General features: G+C 41.0%; 1 protein-coding gene across 1 annotated transcript in view; it reads right to left on the reverse strand.

Moving 5' to 3' along the window:
* Window positions 1-409: 409 nt before the first annotated feature.
* PTEN (phosphatase and tensin homolog) overlaps window positions 410-13,129 on the reverse strand; it is a 49,093-nt gene continuing 36,373 nt past the window's right edge. The window contains exons 8-9 of the mRNA XM_027460418.3: window positions 4,929-5,153; window positions 410-3,923 (exon numbers count right to left, since the gene is read on the reverse strand). Coding sequence (XP_027316219.1) covers window positions 3,738-3,923; window positions 4,929-5,153 — 411 coding nt within the window. The 3' untranslated portion in view covers window positions 410-3,737. The remainder of the gene's footprint in view (window positions 3,924-4,928; window positions 5,154-13,129) is intronic.

Raw genomic sequence — 13,129 nt, forward strand, 5'->3', positions numbered from 1 at the left:
GATTGCCTAGGAAAACAATTCTGACTTGACTCATTTCATTTTGCTGGAAACGCACCAATTAACATTAAGAATAACGTAACGCACATTTTATACTGTTCTCTTGGAGACTAAAAATGATTTAGTTTCCCATAAAAGCAGTCCTACGCCTCACTGTGAGTGCATCATGGTAAAGAAACGGTTTTGAGAGGTCAGTGCACGCAATCCGCACTTCCAGTGTCTACACTTCTTTGAAGGTCCTGAATATAAAAGGGTTTTAAGCCACAGTTGACTTAAAACCCCTTTACACACAAGGAGCTCCTCTTAGAAGCAACCTTTTCTCTAACAACCATGCTGAAAATCGCATCACTTACAAGCAAAATATTATCTAAACATTTCACACTCAAAATACTTCAATAAAACACCCACACGGTGACAAGAATGAGACTTTAATCAGTTTTAAGTGGAGTTTTAACACTAAGAGATAAAGGGTTGTTAAACACAATAACAAACGGACATCTGATTTGTATGAGGCATTATCCTGTACATGTCATACTTTGTTTTTGTGTATTCTCAGTGCATAGCATTACACACAGAGCCACTGTTGCACAGCACAATAGTATTTGAAGAGGCTGAATCAGAGTAAGGCTGCTTAACAGACTGATTTTTTTTCTTTTAGTATCTATATATATATATGCTATATGAAAACAGACTGAAAATTTGAACCGGCAGAGAAAGGCAGCTCTGCCAAACACTGCAGTTGGAGCCCCTTTTAGTGCACAGTTCCACCCCATCCATCTGCATGCATGACACTTTCTAACAGTATTTAAAAGGTAAACGAGGCACTTCGTGGCAACCACAGGCATCGTTAACATATTGCACACATTTGCTAGGACTAAACATGGAACTTGCACACTAGCATCCTATTTTTCTTTGAAAGCTGAAACATCTGATGCTGCATGTAAACTCCAGTTTACCATGGGTGCCACAGGAATGAATCCGGATGCTATTCATACAACTGCCCTTTAATAGCTGTGGCAAATATTTTGAGTGGGGCTACCAATGACCAGGGACGCTACAGGGCCTAACAGTAAGCTCTTACAGAAGTGATGCCTTCAAGTAGTTTCAGACATGTAAGCTGTTGCACATCCAAAAAGTTTAAGCATACAGTCCAGAAACTCAAGGAGAGATTACCTACAGAATGCGTTTCAAGCTAATTATGAATACTGTCATAAATAAAGTTTTAATAAGGACTCAAAAACCTTTCAGTCATAGTAATTCTTGTCAACTTCTATGGGGGTGGTAACTGAAATAAAGTATAGGAGAGTATGTATAATATATATTTATATATATAATATATATATATATAATGCCATTTTTCCATTTCCAATGACTACACCATAAAATGTAAGCAAGGCTTCTCAAAACATCGAAACATTCAAAATCAAAACCCTCATTCCAACCTTCACATTCCAAAGGAAAAACAGTGCAAAAGCCCATCGTGTCATTATTTCCAATCCAGCCCTCAGTGTTACATAGTGGAATCACACCAATCCAATTTTATTATCATGAGCTCAAGAGTGGGACACAGAACAGTGTCAATATCTGAGTACTTTTAAAGCATCAACAGGTCTGTTTATTAGCCAACGCAACTTTTTTCAACTGCTAAAAACAAAGTGAAACACGATTGAAAGGGTAATAATTCAATGTCATGTCCCAAGGTAACCACCTCCTGCTCGTCAAAAACAATGAGAATAATGAGCACTGGAACCAGCAATTTTGATCCAGTAAGATACCATAGTCTAATTAGACCTCTAAGTCAGAAGATACCGATCAGTTTTGTTAGAATCGTGAATCTGATGAGCAAAGTTGACCAATGGATACCAAAAAAAGCACTTTATACCTTCCTTTACCCAAGAGTGATTCCTGCCTTGTCACATTCAAAATTCTTACCATTAATGCTGCTGTACAGGGCCCTTATGGATTCCATACACGGTTGTTATCTAGGCAAGAACACAGCTAATGAACTTTGACATCAGCACTAGTAATCTAATTGAAAAGGTATAAATTTGAGGACTGCAATTCATGGCATACTTTAGAGTGAACGATTTTTGTCAGCTTCTTCACATTTATATTACAACAGTAGTTGTACTGTTAAGTCATCTGCAGTCTGGGCATGTCAATTTTATACTTAAAGTAAATCTCAAGCCCTACTCCTCGCTACATCCCTATGAACAAATAATACAACATTGCCAGCTTAGAAATCTAATTTGTTTTGTGCTTTTTAACAGCAAACAACGTAGTTGACTTGTGTTTTTTGTTTGTTTGTTTTTTTTAATGACAATGTACTTGGGGCAAGTTCTGCTTTTTAAAATACGTGTATTCATGTATGCGCAGTGTTGAGAATTCATGGCAACACTAGTCTCCTCTGTAATGTCTTTTTTTTTTTTTTTTTAGAAAACATCATAAGTACTGAGTATTCAAGTAAAATTCCCCAACAGTTAATGACATTTTTAGAAAAGTGTGCAAAACTGCAAAACTCATTGTAATAGAATGTGTAAGGTCAAAGGGGTGGAACAGCTGACTGAGGTTTGATTTAATAAATGCATCATAAATCTTAAAAACAAACACTAACCTGAAGAATCTCCAATTGAAATTTCCTGTGCACCACTACAAAATATTTTATATTAATGAGAAAATAGCTTGCAAGGCAGCACATTAAGTATTCACAGCAGGAATATGATTGAAAAACTAGTAACATAAATGTAAGGTGTTGACTGATGTATGTACTAATAGCATCTGACTTTTAGCACTGGCCTTGATTACACAGGAGATGGAGCAGCCATTACAATTCAGAAAAAGAACAATTAATAAATCATTGTCAAATTTTCTAACAATTTGTTTCAAGCCCATATTTTAGTTGATAGCCTCCACATTTGTATGGTTAAGTCATTGTTGCTGTGTTTCCTTTCTGTGACCCCAATAATTTTTCTCCCTTCATTTGTGGGTCTTTAGGATGTTGTAAAGGTTCATTCCTGTACCCCTATACAGAATCACTCCTCCTAGCTGCCTTTTCTAGCACCATTACACTTAAAAAAATAAAATGCACAAACAACAAGCAGTGACAGCGGCGACTCTTCAATTGTCCAGGATGAATTACGGTAGCATGCTAAAGAAAGGTGCACGTAAATAGCCGGATATGGTACACAGGCCAAGCTCCAGCAGACTATATTCCTTTCTGAGCATTACTTTCCATCCCCAATCCAAAATACATGCATTAGAATGTAGTAAAACCTTCTAGAAACATCTCTCAGCCAACTGCAGACTTTTCTGTTGCCACATAAGTGCAAAAAAAGGGGCAGGATGTGAACCTGTATAATCGTGTTTTTTCAAAACTTCATTTGGTGACAGAACACAAAAGGAAAAATTCCTACGTATACACATTAAGTCTGTCTCCACTTTTATAAAACTGGAATAAAATGGGAAAGTGCCATCTTTATAGTTCCTAATTGAAGTTTTAATGTCCTTTTGACACAAAAAGGTATATACATTATCAGAGCTACGTAACCTTTTTTATTCAACTGGACAAGTGTCAAACCCTGTAGATTTATAGGGCAAAACAAGATTGGTCAGGAAAGAATTGTTCCTATAATTGGTAATCTGACACTATGTCCTATTGCCATTTAAAAAGGTCCTTTTTTCAGTTTATTCAAGTTTGTCACTCTTCTTTTTTTTTTTTTTATCTCCGATAAAAAAAATATTCAGACTTTTGTAATCTGCGTATGCTGATCTTCATCAAAAGGTTCATTCTCTGGATCAGAGTCAGTGGTGTCAGAGTATCTATAATGATCAGGTTCATTGTCACTAACATCTGGCGTTACAGAAGTTGAACTGCTAGCCTCTGGATTTGATGGCTCTTCTACTGTTTTTGTGAAAAATAGCTTCACCTGGGAAAGGAAAAAACAACAATTTAAAAAGGGAACCTGAACTTTAACAGAGCACAGGTAACAAGTGAAGTTTGGAACAGCATGGCTCCTTTCACTACACTGAATCACACAAGTGCTCCTCTCCCTAATCTGGAAACAAAAGAACAATCTCTTCGAATGGTAGCCAGCCTCCCAGTACCACTCCTAACAAAATAAAGAACAACTGGCAATACAGCAGGTTTTTTTTCAAGCCCAGCTGGAAGAGCTCTGCACCAACTATTCGTGCTCTTGAGTTATAGCAGGTGGACATATCACTGCAGTGGGCCATGCCACACTTAGCTTTTTGACTGTCCTAACTTCTGGACCTTTGATAGCACAGAGATTTTAATGAGTGCACAGGAATTAATAAAATACTTTTTCAACACTATAACCAGTTAATTTTTTTTTTTTTATGTTAAAGTCTGATCCATGCAGCATTCAGGTAACTATGATAATTACCTTCAAATAGTACTTGTATTTTATAAGCAAGCCAGACAACATCAGATTCTTTAAAATGCTCTTCTCATTTTGCAACAGTGTTGGCATTGGTTCACACTCCTCAAAGCTGAACTTAGATTAGGTTATAAAATATTCTCATGAAGTGGGTGCCTCTGTAAATCAACTCAGGAATTACACGAAGCTAATTGCAATGCAGCAGGTACAGAAAAGACTGCTGCCTGGGTCTCTGGGTTTCTTACTACTCATTTCTAAAAGGTTAAATAAATACTTTAAAAAAAAAGTAAGCATTTTCTCCCAGTTTCTCACCAGCTTTGGAAAAAAAAAAAAAAAAAAAAACTTACACCTTCTACTGACTTCCTTGAAAAGCAGATATATTTTAATACCCAGAACTTTTGCACAATACTGGCAAACCCACACATTTCATTTCTACAGACAACAGTTTAAAACGGTTCCTCCATAAAGCAAGACAAACAAATGAGACAACTTCATGCAGCTTTTCAGCTTTGTTTACATTAAATATATACTGACCTTGAAGTTTGGAGAGAAATATCTGTTGGCTTTGTCTTTATTTGCTTTGTCTAGATCATTTTTTGTTAATGTAAGGATTAAATATTCCTTATCATTATCTGAGCGCTCTGTACTGAAAATACCATCAAGTTCCTGATCTGCAACTAGACTTCCATTTTCTACTTTGTCTGAATTTTCATCCAGTCCTATGAAGAATGTATTTACCCAAAAGTGAAACATTTTGTCCTAGGGGAGGAAAAACAAAGAACAAGCTTGCTTTAATATTCTCAAGCAGCATATTAATTTGACTAATATCATCAACTGGTCAAAAACAAATCAGTAATATCAAACGAAACTTGTTTGAACAACAGTACATCATTGGTTACATTGCAGGCAAAGACATTTTCACCAGTTCTTCTAGACAATATGCAAAACTCTGCATTAAACTAAATTTTAACCATTTGTGCTTTTAGAAGTGACTCTTTATAAAAGGCAGTTTTAAAAACAATCATACCTACAAAAAAAGCAGATGACAATTTAAAAAGTGTTAAACCTCCAATCACATGGCACAGAGACATTTTTTTGCTCATACCTTGGCCAAGATACAGCCAAACTTAATAGTCAACCTGTGCAAACCAGCATAGGTTGACTATTCCACCACCAGCTCCCTTCATAACCATGCTTTTCTTTATTTTTATACAGAATAGTTGAGATTGAGCAAAGACACCCCACAATACAGAACTCCTACAGTGTACTCATTATTCGTTTATGGAGATGGTTTGTAACAGTCCGATGCTTGCAGCCCAGTGCTAAGAGCAGTAAGACTCTGAAAGGGGCTGCTCTTTTACACAAAAGGAAATCTTTAACTAGAAGCAGAACTTGATAGATGACCATCAGTTATCTGGAAAGGCACATGTTAGATTATCCACTGTAACACTGCAACAGGTATCTACGTACATATGTACAAAAGCAAAATACAGATGTACCGCTGATTTTAAAAAGTCACTGGAGAACTAACTAGCTGATAGCAGCCAGTATATTACATCCATCGTTATGACGAGCAGGGCTGTCATAGCTACAGAACCTGCAGAAAGAAATGTTCTGCTCTGGGCTAGATAATCCCTGAAAATACTTCCAGGAACATCAACCTTTACACTCTCAGCTGTAGGATAGCTCTGAATGCCCTTGTGCTACTTCTGTCAGTCAAATGTAGATGTTTCCACATTCAGATACCATTAATAGGCTGGTTCTGACTAGCACACTAAGCACTTCTCTATGTGAAGCCTTGAGCTACGTTTAGTTCCTCTAAATGGAACCCTCTATTTTACTCTGCTTTGAATTTTAAGGCAAAAGATCCAAAATGCAAATAGCTAGCCTTCCCACAATAGCCAAAATTTCTGCATTTCTGTTAAAGGTGATGGGACACGAGAAGGGAAAGGAAAAAAAAAAAAAAGGAGATAGCACATACCAGAATCTAAAATATTTTTGATGTTATACAGGAACAGAACAGGAAGCAATTCCTTCTAAGCTACTTCACGTTTAGTTTACTGGAGAGATCTAGTTTCTTATAGGAAAACTGAGGTCCTGTCCAGTCTTCCCTGCTAAACACCTTTGCTGGAAAGCAGAGGGGAATCAGAGGTGATACAGAAGGGATTCTAGTGCACATAATATGACCATGCTTCCCAGATGAAAGCAACTGGGCACCAGTAAATCATCACATCTTCCCGTGGCACTGGGAAGAGCTGCTGCTTTTCTTATGCTCTTCTTCCTCACAAACTAATAAAAACATGTAAGCACGCAAACACTGGGAATTAAAAGGTGTCTGATGAAACAACTACCTGCATTCCCCACCGAAGTTCAGTAGCCCCATTTTCAGTACTCTAGGGTAAGACGTACAAAAAAAGTTGCCAGCTAGTAAGTGCTTCTATAAGGCACCTATGAGATACCCCATACCTTTAAGGAAGTGAAGGGGGAAAGGTAAAAGTTGAGTATGTCAGCCAGAAGCACTTCTTGTAGTTAAGCAATTACCCACTTCGACACACCAGTACCTGATTTATCAGACTAACATGCTATGATTACATTTGTCTTGGAAGGCTGATAGATGTTTGCCACTAACACCAAGTCCCCGGTTATGTCATCATCTATTAGGAAGTCTTGTTGAAGGCCATCCATTCAATACAGCAATCAGCAGGTTCTTGACAAGCCCAACCTATTCAGACACTTAGCACCCTCTTCTTCACTAATGCTACCTCATATACAGTCTTAAAAACATCCACCCTGGGGTCTGGAAGTAGAAGATGAATGTCCTGGAAAAGAGGGTTTTACTCCTCATAATGCCTCATGAAGAAAAGTGGCAGTAGGCAAAATCCTCATGAAGTCTTCAGGATAACTTGGTCCATATTCCTCTTGGGTTCTGAAGATGAATCCCCCAGAAGATACATAGTCATCCAAGGATATGACCAATCCTGCTCAAACCAAAATACCAGACAGGTCAAAACAGAAAGATCAAGGACATCAGCCCTCCAGCTACAGAACAGGAAGGACTGGAAGTCCAGGTTCTGTGATACAAAGTAGGAGAAGACAAGCCTGTGGCTGATGTTTCCAGCAGCTCAGTAAGCAATGGACATACCACCCGCAGCCTCATTTCTGATGGAGAGGTTGTAACTCCAGAGAAGATACAAAGAAAGTGCATTTCCACGCCCTGACCAGAGCTAAAGGAGATCCCACCTCTTGTAGGTGGGTGATGGTAGTACTGGCATCATTCTTCAGAACCACACTGCAAAAGCAGCAATGTACTTCAGTGCTGGTCCTCAGTGCCACACCACCTCTCCAGTGAGGTCAGCAGAGGAGAGGATGAAGCTGATGACACTGCAGCCAATGAATGGAAAAAAAATAGAGAATGGCTTATACCTACAGTGCTGAAGCAGCTTTGGAGGAAAACAGTGCCAAAGCAAACAAGGTCACTGGATGCAAACAAATGCTGCCAGAGGCAGAAGGCATGGTCTTGTCATGTCTCAGTTTTAAGCTTGATCAGGTGGAGCAGAACCAGAAAAAAATATTTGGTATATAAAAGCCAGCCTGAACAAGCAACTGCAGGGACTCAGCCCTACTGATACAGCCTGGAGAAGACAAGACAAAAACTTCTCACCAGGTATCTTTTACTTTGTCTCCTTTGGGTAAATTTGCAGAGGTCTTCAGGGGCAGAAACGAAACAATATAACTTCACTGAGCTGGTTATTTATCTTTTTATCTCCCTCCAGCTTTTTAAACCATCAAGTTATTCTCCTTCCTTCCCTGCTACACTAACTAAATTAGCTTAATAAACTAAGTTAATGGGTACTAGAACGTTGCATAGCCATTCAAGTTGAGGGAAGACTTGATCAAGCTTTTAGGGATTAGCTCTTATGGCTGATAACTGCCACTGTTTTCGTTGGAAAGCAAAACCCATTACTCAAAGTGAGGATTCTGTCAGCTTCAGCTAAAAGTGGAAAGCTCCAAGATATTTCAGAGAAGACCATGAAGAAAATTGACATAGTATGGGTCAAAGAGAGGGATTTTAAAAAATTAAAGCATGAACAGAACTTGGGCTTTATATACCAAATGCGAGTATCAAAACAAGTGCCCACAGGAATACTACAGGAGGCTTCTGAAAAAGAGTATTAGCTAGTTTTTTGTTTGTTTGTGTGTGTGTGTGTTGCGTGGCTTTTTTTTTTTAATGTATTTTGTTTCACTTCACCTGTTATATCACAGGAATTCGCCTTAAAAATCTCAGATATATTTCTTCCCATAACTAAGTATGCATCATAAAATCTACAATGCAGTATCAGACACCTGGGTCAAAAGCTGATTTAATCACAATATTCTGACATACAATACTCTGACATGCAACACATATAACCCCTACCTTCCTTGTGAAGTTTCTCAGTTCTCAGGCTGAAAGAAAAATATGCCTCACTCTAGAGTTGATATTTGCCTCTAACTGCAGACTGAGATCCAAATCCCAGATCATTTAAGCCATCATCCAGGGGTTCCCATATCCTCATGGGAGTTTCATTTTGCAGAGACACCAACAGGCACTTAATCACTTTGCAGCAACAGATAAGAAATTTGGAGATGCTATCCAGCAATCAGAAGATAAAGAACATGTTTCAAGCTGTTCCAGGCCAGCACTATAATGGAACTGATGAAACTTGTACCGTTTTCGGATCAACTGTTGTCTTCTGACATTTTCAGAGAATTCTTCAGTGTTTCCTAAGAGCAATTGCCCCAAGTTTTCTTTAACCATAGAATCACAGAATGGTTTGCATTGGAAGGGACCATAAAGGTCATCTAATTCCAACCCCCTGCCATGCACAGGGACACCTCCCACCAGACCAGGCTGCTCCATCCAGCCTGGCCTTGAGCGCTGCCAGGGAAGGGACAGCCACAACTTCGCTAAGTCACCTGTTGCAGTGCATCACCACCCTCTGAGTAAAGATTTTACTAATCTAGTTATAATTAACATCTACTCTAAATCTACCCTCTTTTAGTTTAAACCCATGACCTCTTGGTCTATCACTACACTCTGACAAGGAGTCTCTCCCCAGATTTTCTGTAGCCCCTTTTAGGTACTGGAAGGTCACTATCACGTCTCCCCAGAGCCTTCTCTTCTCTAGGCTAAACAGCCCCAGCTCTCTCAGCCTGTCTTCACAATGAGGGGTGCTCCAGCTTCTCGATCATCTTCATAGCCCTCCTCTGGACTCAGTCCAACTGCTCAAAGTCCTTCCTATGTTGGGGGCGAGAGCTGAATGCAGGGCTCCAGGTGGGGTCTCATGAGAGCATAGCAGAGGGGGACAATCCCCTTCCTCACCCTGCCACCCACACTGCTGTTGGTGCAGCCCAGGGTACAGTTGGCTTTTTGGGCTGCAAGCACACATTGCTGGCCCTTGTTGAGCTTCTCATCCATCAACACCCCCAGGTCCTTCTCAGAGCTGCTCTCCATCCATTCTCTGCCCAGCCTGTGTTTGTGTTTGGGATTGCCCTGGCCCAGGTGCAGGAACCTTGCACTTGGCATTGTTGAACCTCTTAAGGTTTGCACAGGCCCACTTCTTAAGCCTGTGCAAGTCCCTCTGGATGGCATCCCATCCTTTCCCTCCAGCATGTCGACTACACCACTCAGCTTGGTGCCATCAGCAAACTTGATGAGGGTGCACTCCATCCCAGTGTCCATGTCACAGACAAAGATATTGAACAGCGTCAGTCCTAATGCTTACCCCTGAGGAACACCACTCATCACTGGTCTCCACCTGGACATCGAGCTGTCGACTGCAAATCTTTGAGTGCAACCATCCAGCCAACTCCTCACCCACTGCGTAGTCTGTCCATCAGACCACAGCTCTCCAACGTAGAGACAAGGATATCACTGAGACAGTGTCAATGTTTTGCACAAGTCCAGGTAGATGATGTCAGGTGCTCTTTCCCTATTCACCAATTCTGTAACCCCACTGTAGAAGGCTACCAGATTTGCGAGGCACGATTTGCCTGTAGTGAAGCTATGCTGGCTGTCACCAGTCACCTCCTTATTTTCCACGTGCCTTAGCAGAGTTTCCAGGAGGATTTGCTCCATGATCTTGCCAGGCACAGAGGTGAGACTGGCTGGTCTGTAGTTCCACAGGTCTTCCTTTTTTCCCTTTTAAAAAGTTGAGGTTGTGTTTCCCCCCTTCCAGTCAGTGGGAACTTCAGCAGATCACCATGACTTCTCAAATATGGACAGTGGTGTTAACAATTACGTCCACCAGTTCCCTCAGGAGCCATGGATGCATCACATAGGTCCCATGGACCTGTGCACCTTCAGGTTCCTTAGATGGTCTCAAACCTTTTCCTACAATGGACAATTCATCATCATTCTCCCAGTTCCTGCCTTTGCCTTCTGGGCTTGGGCCATGTGGCTGGAGCTCTTGCCAGTGAAGACAAGAGGCAAAAAAGTCACTGAGTACCTCAGCCTTCTCTATTCCAGGTAACTAGATCTCCTTTCTGTTCCAGAGACGGCTCACAATTTTCCAATCTTCCTTTTATCACTGACGTACCTATAGAAGCCTTTCTTGTTGTGCCTGATGTCCCTGGCCAAATTTAATTCTAATAGGGCTTTGGCTTTCCTAACCTGATCCCTGGCTGCTCACACAATGTCTGTGTCCTTCCCAGGCTATGTCCTTGCTTCCACCTTCTGCAGGCCTCCTTTTTCTCTTTGAGTTTGGCCAGGAGCTCCTTGTTCAACCATGCAGGCCTCCTGGCATATTTGCCCGACTTCCTCTGTTGGGATGCATCACTCCTGAGCTTGGTGGAGGTGGCTCTCAAGCAGCTTTTTTGGGCTCCTCTTCCTCCCAGGGTTTTTGTCAGGTGGCCTCTAGCAGACCCCCACTATAATGTCCCCTGTCCTTGCCCTCCCCATAATCCTGACCCATCAGCTCTGTCAGCTCCTCATCCATCCCCAGGCAGACCCCAAGGCATTGCAACCACTCACTGACAGGGTGATGTCCCCTCCTCACCTCCCCTGCCTGTCTTTCCTAAAGAGTCTGTATCCTTCCATGCTAACATTCCAAGTATAGAGGCCATCCCACCACATCACCACGATGCCAGCAATGTCACAACCCTGCAGGCATAAATACATCCCTAACTCCTCTTGTTTATTCCCCATTCTATGTGCGTTAGCATAGAGACATTTAAGTTTGGCTCCTGATGAAGCTGACTTACTGGCTGGAACTCCTCTGTGCTGCTCTTCAGGTGTTCTCCTGATGACCTATGATCCTTCTCCAGGCTCTGGGCATCTATCGCTGACTCCAGCATCAAACTGGCAGGAACAGGATGGATTGAAGTTTCCCTCCCCCAGCAACTCCAGTTTAAAGCCCTCTTCACCAACTTGGCAATCCTACGACCGAAAATGCTCTTTCCCTTCTCTGACAGGTAGACCCAGCAGACCAGGTTTCTCAAAGCAAGTCCCATGGTCTCGGCAGACGAACCCGTATGTGGCACCAGTCCTGTAACCATCTGTTGATTTGCCAGATTCAACTGGCCCTTTCAATCCCCTTCCCTTTTTGATGAAAAAACTATCTGCGCTCCTGATTCCCTAACTGCTGCTCCCAGGGCTCCATAATCCCTCTTGGTACTCCTCAGAGTGCTCTTGACTGCATCACAGGTGCCCACATGGAACAGCAGCAGCAAATAGTCTACTTCTCCTCCATCAATAAGGGAAGGGCTCCTAAAAAGGTCTCCTTTACCCCAAGGCTCTACAGGCAGGAAGACTAAGATCCTCTGTGTTATTTTTAAACATCCTCGTTGAACCAAATGGTATTCAGATACTTTGAAATCCTTTAAAATTATCATGTCAACATCAATAACTGGAAACAAAAGGCTTCAGACAGGTACGTGGAAGCAATCCGTGACAGGCTACATCAGCAGCTTGAGACGGAAAAAGAGTCAAGCTATAGGTCAAAGGAACAAAAAACACACTCAAAAATAAAACAAATTACTAACTTCTATCTATCAGAAATTCATACATAACACTCGTACTCAAGTCTTATGCCATTTTTTTCTCTTATTAGCAAGCATACAGAATGAAAGGAAGTAACTACATCACTGAAAAAAAAATAATGGTCCAAGAATACAGAAAACAACTTTACTAAACAAGAAAGACCAGAAGTTTTGAACTTACTAGCTGATGACAGGTAGTAGAGATTGTGAAAGAGCTGAAACAGGGCAACTCGTTCAAAGCAGTCACCCTCTTAGCAAGATCTTCTCAGCAACACCAATAATCCTTTAGCTAAGGTCATCTCAGCAGACATGAATTTGCTTAAGTTTTGCCATTAAAAAAGACAGGAAATATGACTGATTTAGATTTTACATTAAGCACTTAGCATTGCACCATCAAAGTCGCATGGCCACTCAAGCTTGTTTTGTTTCATGCTGAGTAATTTTCTCCAAGAATTTTATCAAAGTTGAAGAGCACTCTCCATACTAGAGCAATCTGCAGATAATACTAGTGTTCTGTAGAGGACTATGACATTTGAAAGTACGTACATGAGTTGACCAGAATGCTTAAGCTGACCTCAGCTGTATCAAACACCAAGACAGACCAAGCAGGAGGGCACAAAATACTCTACCTCCAGAGATGAGATACAGCCAGTCTCCAGCCCAAGGTCCAGAATGGATCAAGAATTATAGTTAAATTTATGCCTTTGGTTTCTTGA

This window comes from Anas platyrhynchos, chromosome 6 (assembly GCF_047663525.1).
Source record: "Anas platyrhynchos isolate ZD024472 breed Pekin duck chromosome 6, IASCAAS_PekinDuck_T2T, whole genome shotgun sequence".
In the NCBI taxonomy this organism is placed as follows: Eukaryota; Metazoa; Chordata; class Aves; order Anseriformes; family Anatidae; genus Anas; species Anas platyrhynchos.